Raw genomic sequence first — 13,199 nt, 5'->3', positions numbered from 1 at the left:
TATTTTGTATCATTTTGGTTTTTTAATTAAAATGTTTCCCTGTAAACAGGTTAAGTACTTGCCACACCAGTTAATTAAATAGAAAGAGGACATTTGAGTTCTGCATTATCTGCTCCCCTTTTCTTTTCTATGCTCTAGTCCCCTCCCTAGTTCTTCCTCATAGGAGTCCCACACCCAGTTTATGATTTTTTTCCCCCGTTAGTGATTTTACATTTTACAGTTAATGAAAGGCTTAAACAACCCCAGGTGCTTTTCAGCTAATTAGAAAACTGCATTTTCCATTAATTAGTTCACAGACAAGGGTCTCATGTCAGGTTTTATTCATATAAATATTAAGGTAGAACAGGAAGGTCAGTGCCACACAGGAAGTTCCCAGCATCCTCTCTGTCCTGCTGCTATTTTGCATCTCCTTTCTTGTCTCCTGCTTCTAGTTTCAGGGTCTCTGGAGCTGTGCGATAGGCAGGAAATGTCTCCCAGGGACTATTCAGATCAAATTTGCGGAACTCCTGAGCCAGCTCCACAGGCTCTGCCACCACCCGTTTCACCTCATCATCATAGCGCACCTGCAACAGGGCAAAAACAAGCTGGTCACCATTGCTTGTTCCCAGCCACTGAGCAGCTTCTTCTGTTAGCCAAATACAAAAAATGACAGGCTTGCAGACTGCTCACTCCAGTTTTTTAGTTCAACGCTCATGAGAGCTCAGGACACATGGCATAAGGAGAATCAGGCAATGTGCAGGTGTGTACCATCCAGCTCTGTCACACACATCAAGCCTGATCCCTTGCTATTCCAGTCCTGATTTCCCAACTTCAGCTCTGCAGATGTCCTTTTGTCCTTTCCTACAGCAGTCTCTGCTATTTCGCCTCTCAAAATAAAGTTAATGCACCTAATCCTGACCCGCAGTCCCTTCTCTTCTAGTCCTCAGATTCAATTGTGCAAAAATACTAAGCTTTGTGATGCAGTCACTTAGAACTAGGTGGAGACCAAACAAACTCATTTAATTTGTGTTTTAATCTAGATAAAAATCTAGGTTAGAGGAATGGGATGTGTGAAGAAAGCTGAGGCAGCTAAAGGTGATGGCTTTGTAGTCTTGCCATTGGATTTGAAACACCTTGACTCCCTGGAAACAGAGGTTCCAGAAAGATCAACTCAATCATTAAACCCTCTGAGGGAGTTAAACCGAGTCTCCAGCAATTCAGTGGGAATGAGTTCGATCATCTGGATGGGGCATTAAAAGTAGCTGGTCCTGTCTTCTTTGCCTGGAAAGCAAAACTTGCTGCTCTTGTGTAAGAGGAAAGGTTTGCCCTGTGTCTCTGGCCCCAAACTCCTCTATTATGCAGGGTGCTGTGTGTTGGCTAAATTCCAGGGGGAAAAGCACTAAGAAAATTTAAATAATTATTAAGCAAACATTTTACAGTTCCATAACAGCCATGTCCCAGCTCTGAAGCATAGATGGGTTTCTGAATGCAGAGTGAACCAGAATTCTTCATACCTCTACATATCCGGAGAGTGGAAAGTCCTTCCGGAATGGGTGACCCTCAAACCCATAGTCTGTTAGGATTCGCCTCAGGTCAGGGTGGTTGGCAAAGAAGACTCCATACATGTCCCAAACCTAAAAGAAAGGAAACCAAACAAGCCATATCACCCCATCCTAGAAAAGCCCCTCAGCGTACCTCAGAAGCTTAAAACTTCCACACCTCATCTAAGAGGGGCCAATCCAACAAAGAAAACCTCTTTCCAAAGAGGCCTGCCCAGCCTCTTTTTTCTCTCTCATCCTAGAAAGAAGCCACCCCGCATATACGGTACCCACAATGTGTAGGTTGGATGCCTGGACAGTGTAGTGGCTGGGCAGTTGATCTGGGGCACTGCTCATAGATTCAAAGGCCAGAAAGGACCACTGTGATCATCTAGTCTGACCTCCTGTATAAAATTATGGGTTTTAAGGAGGCTTGGCAAAATTCAATTATTTATTTGCAATTTAGACAGATAATACTGATGTTTATTTTAAGCATTTCCCCCCCCCTCAATTTAAGTTTCCACAATTGTGCAAAATTATGGGTTTTAAGAAGCATTTTTCCAATTTTTAATCTATTTACATTTTCACAGTTGTGGGAAATTATAGGGGGGACAATTACTTATTGACAATAGACACTGAGATTCAAAAAGTTAAAGCTTTAACACCGTTAAAACATAAATTGTCAATATCACGTGTCAAAACAAAATAAATATCCTAAAATCAACCTGTAGCTTACAAGCAGTATTTTTCTTACTTTGCCTGTCAACTTCTATCATCATCATCATCATCATCATCAATGGAAATATTTTTTTCCACCAGTTCGTGTGTGTGTCTGGCAAAATCGACGTTTCCAACATTTACTGATAAAAATCTAATCCTTCCAGCCTATATAACACAGACCTTAGAACTTTCCCAACAGAATTCCATTTGAATTTGAGCTTATATTTAAAAAAAGTAAATCCAACCTTGATTTAAAAATTATCAGTTAGACAAATTCAGACTGGAAATAAGATGCAAATTTTTAACACCGATGGTCATTAACCATTGGAATAACCACCATCCTCACTACTCAACCTGTGGCCCAATCAGCACAGAGCTGCGACCCATGTGACATCCTCAGGGCCATACAGGTAGTATTCGATGCAGCTCACATAACATATTATGGGCTGCATATGTGACCCACAATGGTAAATAGGCTGAGAACTACTGTCCTAGAGGATAATAACCTTATAAGGAATAGCCAGCATGGATTTGTCAAGAACATGCCAAACCAACCTAATTTCCTTCTTTGACAGGTGGGAAGTAGAAGATGTGATGTATCTTGATTTTAAGAAGGCTTTTGACACAGTCCCACATGACATTCTCATAAGCAAACTAGGGAAATATGGCCTAGATGAAATTACTGTGAGGTGGGTGCACAACCTGGCTGAAAGACTGTACTCAAAGAATAGTTATCAATGGTTTGCTGTCAAACTGGGAGGATGCATCTAATGAGGTCCCATACTATTCAATATTTTCATTAATGACTTGATAATGGAGTGGAGAATATGCTTATAACATCTGTAGATGACACCAAGCTAGGAGGGGTTGCAAGTACTTTGGAGGACAGGATTTGAATTCAAAATGACCTTGACAAAATTGAGAATTGGTCTGAATTCAACAAGATGAGATTAAATAAAGAAATGCACAGGACTTCACTTGGGAAGGAAAAAATAAAATGCACAACTACAAAGTGGGGAATAACTGGCTGAAAAGAATCTGGGGTTATAGTGGATCACAAATTGAATGAGTCAACAATGTGATGCAGTTGCAAAAAAGGCTAAAATCATTCAGGGGTGTATTAACAGGTGTCTCGTACATAAGACATGGGAGGTAATTGTCCTGCTGTACTCTGCACTGGTGAGGCCTCAGCTGAAGTTCTGTGTCCAATTCTGGGCTTCACACTTTAGGAAAGATGTGGACAAATTACAGAGTCCAGAAGAGAGCAACAAAAATGATAAAAGGTTTAGAAAACTTGACTTATGAGGAAAGGTTAAAAAAACTGGGTATGTTTAGTCTTCAGAAAAGGAGACTGAGAGGCAACCTGATAATCTTCAAATATGTTAAGGGCAAGAAGAGGATGGTGATCAATTGTTCTCCACGTCCACTAAAGGGAGAACAAGGAATAATTGGCTTAATCTGCAACAATGGACGTTTTAGGTTAGATATTTGGAAAACTTTCTAACTATAAGGAAAGTTAAGCACTGGAACAGGTTACCAAGGGAGGTTGTGGAATTCCAGTCCATGGAGGTATTTAAGAACACATTGGACAAACACCTGTCAGGGATGGTCTAGATTTACTTGATCCTGCCTCAGCACAGGGGGCTGGACTTGATGAGCTCTCAAGATCCCTTCCAATCCTATGCGTCTGATTCTAAATTGTTCCAATGGTTAATGATCCTCACTGTTAAAAAAAAACTACATCTTATTTCCAGTCTCAATTTGTCAAACTTCAACTTCCAGACATTGTATCTTGTTATACCTTTGCTCAAAGCCCTCAGAAGAACGTCAAGTACCTCTTCTCCCATTCCCAAGGGCAAAACCATTCCCTCCTGCACAGTTCCCAGAGGAATACAGTTTCATTCAAACATGGTCTTCTCCAACCCCCATATGGATCCTGTTCCCAAGCACAAAGCCCTTGGGAAAGCACACTGGAGCTCACCTCTCTTTCATACCAGTTTGCTGCCTGGTGCACTGACACCGCTGAATCAACAGGTGTCAGCTCATCTGTGTACGTCTTCACACGGATCCGAGAATTGAAGCGCAGAGACAGGAGATTATAAACAATCTAAAGGGAATTGAGAAAAAGCAACCAATTTGTTGTGTCCTAGGTCATGTACAAACTGTCTCTTGGAATGAATTGAGATTTTTATAGTAAGATACCAGCTGAAGGGGCACGGGCAAGGAAGATGAGAGGTTTTCAGATGAGTTTTCCAGTGAGACCATGATAGCACTTCATACCTATGGAGCAAGGATAGCCACTCCATAGTCAAAATTCAAGCTAACTTTTCTACTATTAGCCTGATTTATGAAAACAAAACAAAACCCACCACCTCTAATTTCCCCAGAAACAAACCAATTCTCCTGAAACTTAACTGGCCACATGTAGTGTTACAGTCTAAACCATGGATTAATATCTCACATTGTCCAAAGCAGGTGAAAAGTAATAAGTTTAACTTGACCAATTTATAAAATGAGCAGAAATTGGAGACAAAATACTAATACAACTTGGATGCATTTAAACTAAAAACTGATCAGGGAGTTGCAAAGCTTCTGGCAAGGTCACCAATTGTTTTAGTAACAGACTAAGAGGGGTGGGCAAACTTTTTGGCCTGAGGGTCACATCGGGTGTCCAAAATTGTATGGAGGGCTGGTTAGGGGAGGTTGTGCCTCCCCAAACAGCCAGGCGTGGCCTGGCCCCCGCCCCCTATCCGACTCCCCCTGCTTCTCACCCCCGACGCCCCTCCTGGGACTCCTGCCCCATCCAACCCCCCCTGTTCCCTGTCTGCCCCCGGACTTCCCGCCCTCCCATCTCACCCTTCCTCTCATTCCTGACTGCCCCCCCGGGACCTCTGCCCCATCCAACCACCCCTTCTCCCTGACTGTCCCCCGCCGCTCCATCCAACCCACCCTCTGACCACCCCGCCCCCTATCCATACCCTGCCCCGACCACCACCCTGAACTCCCCTGCCCTCTATCCAACCCCCCTGCTCTCTGCCCCCATACCACGCTGCCTGGAGCACCAGTGGCTGGCAGCGCTACAGCCACGCTGCCCAGAGCACCAGGACAGGCAGCCCTGCCGCCTGGCTGGAGCCAGCCACGCCACTGCATAGCACAGAGCACCGGGTCAGGCCGTGGCTCTCCAGCTACGCTGCCCGGCAAGAGCTCGCAGCCCCGCTGCCGAGAGCATTGCGCCGGTGGTGCAGTGAGCGGAGGCTGCGGGGGAGGGGGAACAGCAGGAGAGGGGCCGGAGACTAGCCTCCCAGGCCAGGAGCTCAGGGGCCGAGCAGGTCCCACAGGCCAGATGTGGCCCACGGGCCTAGTTTACCCACCTCTGGAGTGAGATATTGCTAGAATGGCAGGAAGTGTCAACATATAACACTAGATAGGTTTTGATTGATTAATTCTGATGGGATGAGGTTCTCATCCCTTTCTGGACATTGCATTATTAAGCATCACTTGGCTACTAACTTAACCTTACAGGAAGGAAGCTGTATTACTGTGTGCCAACCAGTCTTGCCAGCATGGTCACCTGCTAGGAATCAGGAATCTACCATCACACTGATTAGCCTTCATTGTCCACCATCCTGAAAGATGTCCTGACCCGAATGGGCAAGCAGAAGCAACCAGGTGACATCTCCATGTCCATAAGGTTAGCTAAACCCTGAACGATACCTGAAGTGTGAAACTTAGGTACTGCTATTCCCTCCCTTGTGTGTAAGTTACCTTCCCTGTTCATCCCTCCCCCTCTTATTCTCTTCTATATAGGTTCATATACCACACTCATCACTGCAGTAGCTGAATGCTTTCCAGTAGCGCATTAAGCAATGTAACTACGGAGCTGTTATGTGTGGGTTATTCTCTCATCCTCTCCCCACAGCGAGAAGCACGTGCAGTGGCGTGTCTTGTTTGAATATATCTATTGCTATGTATTTACATTACAGAAGGCAAGGTAAAAGAAATGCGCTTGGCATTTGGAGTGGAAAGTCGTGAGGTTTATGAGGGCTGTTAGTTCTTGGGGGAGTTCATGCCAGTCTTGGACTGCCCCTCAGAGGAAGTTCTGTCTCCTGCACAGGTGAGCCTTACTCTTATTGTTGAGAGTTCCACTGTGCCATAAGAGCATAGCTGTCAACCACAGTCTTTACCCTGGAGCTTTAGGTGGTCTTTTAGCTCTTCGGTGCCCAGGCCATGGTGCACTTTGAAGATAAGGACTGAGACATTGAACCTGGTTCAAAATTCTAAGGAAAGCCAATGTAGAGGGCAGAAGACTGGTTTGATATGCTCAGAGTAGGTTGTGCTGCAGAGGAGACGTGCTGCAATGTTCTGTACTAGCCGGAGTTTCCTAAGGGCTGAAGGCTTCATGCCTGGGTGTATTGCAGTAGTCCAATCAAGAGGTGTCAAAGATACAAATAACCAAAGCCAGGTCTTCATCCACCAGGATGGGATGGAGTCTCCAGGCCAACTGAAGATGGTAGAAAGCAATATTCGCAGGTGGTGCCATGTGAGACCTCAGTGTCAGTGATGAATCCAAGGTTACTTCTAGACTACGGACTGAATTGACTAATTGTGGGTGTGTGCCTTCAACCAAAGGAGGCTGTACTGTGGCTGCAAACTCTTCAAAATCCTTTTCTCTGCCCACTAGCATCACCTCTGTCTTGCTTGGGTTCAGCTTCAGCCAGCTGTTCTTTTACCACTCCCCCTGCCTCTCTCTTTTTGCCTAACAGACCAGTTTAACCAAGACATGTCCATCCTTGCACTATTGCTGTGAGTCTGTGGCCAAAAAGGCAAAACAATGCATTAACAATGGTAAAAGTCTTTCAGGTCTCAGAGGAGGTACAAGTGAAAGACAGAAGCTGTGACTTATCTTTTCTCTCTGTGTGTGCATCTGTGTTTTGGAACAACTCAAGAGCTACCGTGTGGGATTTTCAAGAGCACCTAAGGGAGTTAGGTGCCAATTCCCATTGAAAGCCAGTGGGAGTTAGATGCCTAAATCCACTAGGTGATTTTGAATATCCCACCTACCATTTATAACTAATTATTTCCTACAGTTTTAAAAAAGCTATTAATACAAGGAAGTTGCTTCAAGTAAAAACTATTAAAAAGAAATTTGGTAAATTAAGTTTCAAATGCTTTAACTTTTTATGTGGTTAAGAAGAGATTTAAAACTATATTTTGTGTTGTTTATATGCAATAGGAGTTTAGTGTTTCTATATAAAGGGTCTTCACTGGTGTAATTAGATCAACTTTAATTAGATTTAGCTACCCTGTTGCAATTTTTTTTAAACATAAACCAAGTTTAAAGAAAGGGTAATACTGTTTTTAGGAGTTTGATACCAATAAAACAGTTTCAGGCCAACTCTTAGTTTTTTGTGTTAGAATACAGCACCTTTCATCTGATATGGAAACCCCATGAGGCAAAAGAGAGAGATGCTGTACCAGACTGTGAACTGCCAAAGGGCAACTGCCGGATCCTATGGAGGGACAGAGGCGAGTATTAGGTAGGTAGGAGCGTGTGTGTGTGTGTGTGTGTGTGTGTGTGTGTGTGTGTGTGTGAGAGAGAGAGAGAGAGAGAGATCAGGCCTAAGACGTTAGGTGAAGCAAGTCCATGGAGGATTTTAAAACAAAGAAGGCATCTTCACCATAGATGGAGATGCAGCTAGGTAGGAGCAGAGCCAAAACATGAAATTGTACATATTTTGCGGTTGGGACTATCTCTTTGATACGTGTGTGTATGCTGCTTAGAACAATGGTGCCTCAAATCCTGTTTGGGGCCTCTGGATGCTACTTCACAACTAGTGCTAAATAACTAGAGAAGTCTGCCTAGCTACAGAGGCCACCCAGGAGAATGGAGCTGTTCAGAGTTGAAGGCTGCAATAAGGGCAAGGAAGATGAAGCAGAAGGAGCTGACATCATCAGAAAGAAGATGGTTGGTGAATACATGGAGGAGAAAGGTTTGTGTGTCATGGTCAAAGTAAATCAATGGCTTCAGATCCAAAGAGTAGTATTACTCCTGGGGAAATTCTGTGCTGAAAAATTAAAAGTTCTTTATATTTTGTCAAAATAACACAATATAATCACACCAGTTTCAATTATTTTGGTAATTTATTTCAAAATATCTGTCAGCAAGTATGTCTGTAACAATACAGACAAAAAAAGTTTCCTCCAGGAGTAGAGAGTTAAAGAAACCTCTGCAAGAGCCCAGTTGCTGTTTCTCTGTAACGCTTTTGTCGGGTGCCTCGGTCTAGATGTCACACATACCAGCTGTGCACATCTTGGGGGAAAACTCTGCCCCTTCAGTCTCAGACATCCACACCACCAACCCCCTCCAGAGCCCAGCTGTGGGGCACCCCCCTCCCAGCCCAGACACCAACGCTCCCTAGAGCCCAGCTGTGGGGCACACACCAGGCCAGACATCCACATCCCCTAACCCCCAGAGCCCAGGAATCCAGAGCGAGAAACAGCCTGTTGCTGGGTCCCATGCTTGTATGGAGTTTCCTGCACGCCGCCTCCTTCCTCAGGACGTGCTGGGAACTGCAGCAGCCCAGAACCTTCCAGCTCTCCCCTCCCCAAACAGAGTCTTGTACAGTAACTCCTCACTTGAAGTCGTCCTGGTTAACATTGTTTTGTTGTTACGTTGCTGATCAATTAGAGAACATGCTTGTTTAAAGTTGTGAAATGCTCCCTTATAATATTGTTTGGTAGCTGCCTGCTTTGTCCACTGCTTGCAGGAAGAGCAGCCCGTTGGAGCTAGCTGGTGGGGGCTTAGAACCAGGGTGGACTGGCAGCCTCACATCAGCTCCCCGCACCCCTAAGTTCCCTGTGCGGCAGCCGCCCAGCAGGCTATCAGTTGCCGACAGTTCAGCCATCCCTCCCCCCACTGCCATGTGCTGCTCCTGCCCTCTGCCTTGGAGCTGCTCCTGGGAGCCTCCCGCTTGCTGGGGGTGGGTGGGGTGCTAATGTCAGGGTGTCCCCCTGTCCCCTGCTCCTGCCCCCCGCTTACCCCATCTCCATAAAGCAGGGAGGGACACACAACAGGGCTCAGGACAGAGGGAGCTTGCTGGAAGCAGCTGCTGTCTCAACCTGCTGATCTACTTAAAAAAGCAATGTACTTAGCGTGGGGTCAGCATACTTAAAGGGGCAATGCGCATTTCTCTCTCACACACAGGGTGTCTCTCTGTCTGCCATGCTGTCTCCCCTTGCTCCATTCGTGCTGTCTTGTAGAGTGTGAGGCTATACTAACAACAATGTGTTAACCCTTGAGGGCTCAGCCAAGTGCTAGTTCATCATTTAGCAGTAAGGCATTCCCTGGGAAATATCCCACCCTCTGACTTCACCACCTCAACCAAGCTTCACAATCATTATTGCTGTGTACAGTATTAAATTGTTTGTTTAAAACTTATATATATATATATATATATACACACACACACACACACACACACACACACACACAAGTCTTTTGTCTGGTGAAAAAAATTTCCCTGGAACCTAACCCTCCCCCTCCCCTCCCCATTTACATTAATTCTTATGGGGAAATTGGATTCGCTTAACATCATTTTGCTTAAAGTCGCATTTTTCAGGAACATAACTACAACGTTAAGCGAGGAGTAACTGTATTTGGGAGCTGGGGCTCTGCTGAGTCTAGTAGCCCCTAATGGTGGCCAGCAGCTCTGCATCACTAATTCTATGGGGAAAAATGAAATCCTGCATTAGGCAGTGGCACAGAATTCCCCTAGAAGTAGTAGTATGCACTTGTCTCATGGCCCCCAGATGCAGACACCTCTCCTTAGAGTGCCTCGGGCTCACTAATTAATTGGGTATATTTATAATAGGTCAGTGATACAACTGATTCTATGCTCAGTGGGTTAAGCAAAACTCAAAGTTCTCAGAGCAGATAAGCATAACTATCGCAGAATGCAAAGGTCGTGGCCAGAGCTGTAAACAATTGCTTATCTTAGTATTCAACACCATCATCTTCTATAACTCTTTGCAGGTCTGTACCTCCAAGGAATAGTTCCTACCTCAAAACGGTATTGTCGAGTTGGGACATCAATAGCAGTCAAATCAGCCAGGGATTTAAATTGGGCATTGGTGTGATCTCGAAGAAAAGTCAGAATTGGAACAACCCCATCAGGATGGATAAATATCTCCAATTCATTGAAACAGGTCACCTGTGGAAAGGAACAGAAAGTGAATTAGTATAGACGCAGAAGGGATTGAGCAGTGCATTGAATAAAGCAGGATACTCAGATCAGAAGGGTTTGGGGCCACATGATCAGGTATATCACATCAGACCAAGGAACTCAACAGCAGAAATGTTTTTTAGCCAGCTCTATCACTCTCTCCCACCCAGAGCCCTGTAAATCTGGGGATATCTGCAGACCATGTTTGTGGATCGTGGATTGGATGCGGATACAAATTTTGTATCCAAGCAGGGCTCTACTAGCCAGCTCCTCACTACACATACCCCAAGCTAGAATGATTTGATTGGTAATACCTACCTGGACTTGCTGGATATACTTGGGCAGAATTTCAGCCACATACTCTCCAAAAGCACATAGCTGGTTCTGGGCCACTTCATCCTTTGGTCGAACGGTGACTGGAAAGAACAAGAGACTTCTCAGGGCTATCGCATGGTAAGCCATAGAAAGAGGAGCAGTAACTCCCAGGCCACACTAGCTCAGCATGACTCTAGTCAGCTTGGCCATAGGTCTGTCCCCCAGCAGGGAGCAGCTAGGCAGGGGGAGACAAGCCATGATTGCAAAGATCAACTCAAGACCTCACAATGTGGTGAACTAAATGGCTATCTACCAACACCAGGAGGAATATACAGAGTCTAATCTCTGGTAATGTACACGATGCATAGCATATTTAGGAAATAGACTTTGGTAAGTGGCTGGGCACTGGAGTAGACTTGCCCATCAGATGTCAGACAACAGAACACCCTGTCACCATGAATATGAAACTACTTGCATCACACTGAGTGGAATCAGAAGGTAGGGGGATGTTATAATTCAGTAAAAGGAATAAAGTGAAAGAGAAGTGTAGACTGAACATCAGCAAACATTTCCTAAGGGATTTAACAGACTGATTCCTGATAAGAGGAAAGCAGTTTCTTCAGCACATAATGTCTTAGTTTTACCAGGACAGTCCCATAATGTTCTAGCATCTCAGCAACTTCTTTCACAACACCTGAAGTGTCCTTGTTTTTTTTTCATTTTGTCAACCAAAAGGTTTATTTTTTGTTGTTCAAGATTTACTGAAACACAGAATTAGATCTGGGGTGATTACCAGAAACAGTCTAATGGAAAGAGTATTACCAAAGTTAAAAATCCTCTTCCCCTCTGAGAAATATGCAAGTGTTATGGTGGAGTCAGAAGCTGGCAGTAGCAGCACCAGCACACTTAGAAAAAATAAAGCACATACATTTTTTTATATATATGTAAATGTCACTGCAAAAATGTTCTGGGCTGAATTTGAAAATATGGTCACCTTACTGAGTTATTCTAAATGATACCCACTATACAGACTCCAGGAGTTGGTGAAATGCTAATAAACTCAGACTTACAACGGGTCTCTGTTGTGGAGCTCCCCTCAAAACGAGCTTGCAACAGCACTGCAGGGCGTGCAGCAGCTACAAAGAGAAAGAGCATAGATTAAACAGTCTGTACCACATACTCCATCCTCCTATAAGGAGGAATGCCTTCTTTCCTCCTTTCCAGAGACCAGGAGACTCCCTCATGTTGCTCCATCCTGGTGAGGTGAGCTCCATTTTAACATATGGGAATTAAGTCTGACCTGCCCCTGTCCCTCCTCCCCCCAAACAATAATCATATAGTGTAGTGAAAATACCCCAAAAGAAATCATGAATGTGCAGTCCAGCAGACAAGTGCTACTCTCTCACACACAAATTCTACCAAGGGGGCCTATTCCCTCTACTAAGTACTATGCAAAAACAAAGGCTATGGTGATACCTTTTACACGCAAAGCAATAAACCCTCCTTTCCTAAACCAGAAAACTGATTAGTCACACTTCAGGAGTGGAGGATGTATCACAATTTCCTACAGCAATATCTCTAAACCATATGACCAACTATTTTACTTAGAAGTGAGCAGTGCTTGATATACTAGAGCAAACAGTAACACGCTTAACAGAAAGATCAAATATAACACGGAACTCGGAGATCTCTTCTTTCTGTCTTGATGTTTATATCACGATCATCACCACGTTATTCAAGCCTTCTCCCAGAAGCGCTAACTCAGCAGATATCTTACAGCACATGAACAGGCAGATTCTCACTAAACCTGGAGCCACCAACAGAAGCGAGGCCCGGAGACACCAGGGAGACGCAGGTGGCCAGTGGGACACAAAAGACATTTGCCATTTAGCTGTACAGAACTCATAGAAGTAAAATCTTTCCCCAAAGGGCGGCACTAGCCGACCCAGCCAGGCAGAGGAGAACTGGGCAGGAAAACAGCCTCTGCCACCGAACCACTCTAGGCACGGCTGGAAGGGGTCACGGTGACCCCTGCCCCAGCCAGCAGGAGCTGCACATAGGCCGGTCCTACCGAGGGGCTCCTCGCCCAGGCAACCCGACTCACGTGGGGCCGGGGTCACGGGGGACCCGACTCCCTCCCCGCCAGCCCAGGCCAAGCCGCCCTCCCACCAGCTCCAGAAACCTCCCCCTGCCCCATTGCCTCACCTCTAAGGCCAGCCCGGGCCAGCCCTAGCGCTGCTGCCAACATCCTGCCCCGGGCAGCGAACCGGGGACACAGACAAACAAGGACACAGACCGGAACCGGAAGGCGCCTCTACCATTGAAGTCCCCAGTCCATGAACCGGAAGTCCACTGCTGTCAGTTTATCTGGGAGTTTCCGGTAAATTGACCGGAAGTTCCGGATGCGTCGCTATGCGGAAAAGGA

General features: G+C 45.3%; 1 protein-coding gene across 1 annotated transcript; it reads right to left on the bottom strand.

Moving 5' to 3' along the window:
- Positions 1–303: 303 nt before the first annotated feature.
- On the bottom strand, positions 304–13,087 carry NDUFS3 (NADH:ubiquinone oxidoreductase core subunit S3). Its single transcript, XM_024210892.2, has 7 exons — positions 12,980–13,087; positions 11,845–11,910; positions 10,778–10,875; positions 10,298–10,447; positions 4,219–4,344; positions 1,494–1,613; positions 304–563 (listed from the first exon to the last, which is right to left on the bottom strand). The coding sequence occupies exons 1-7, from the start codon at positions 13,020–13,022 to the stop codon at positions 396–398; spliced, it is 771 nt and encodes a 256-aa protein (XP_024066660.1). The 5' UTR covers positions 13,023–13,087; the 3' UTR covers positions 304–395.
- Positions 13,088–13,199: the final 112 nt, after the last annotated feature.

Source organism: Terrapene carolina, unplaced genomic scaffold (genome assembly GCF_002925995.2).
Source record: "Terrapene carolina triunguis isolate 2854851 unplaced genomic scaffold, T_m_triunguis-2.0 Scaffold96, whole genome shotgun sequence".
Classification (NCBI taxonomy): domain Eukaryota; kingdom Metazoa; phylum Chordata; order Testudines; family Emydidae; genus Terrapene; species Terrapene triunguis.
Note: the sequence above shows the minus strand (reverse complement) of the source record. Positions and strands in the feature narration are given on the sequence as shown.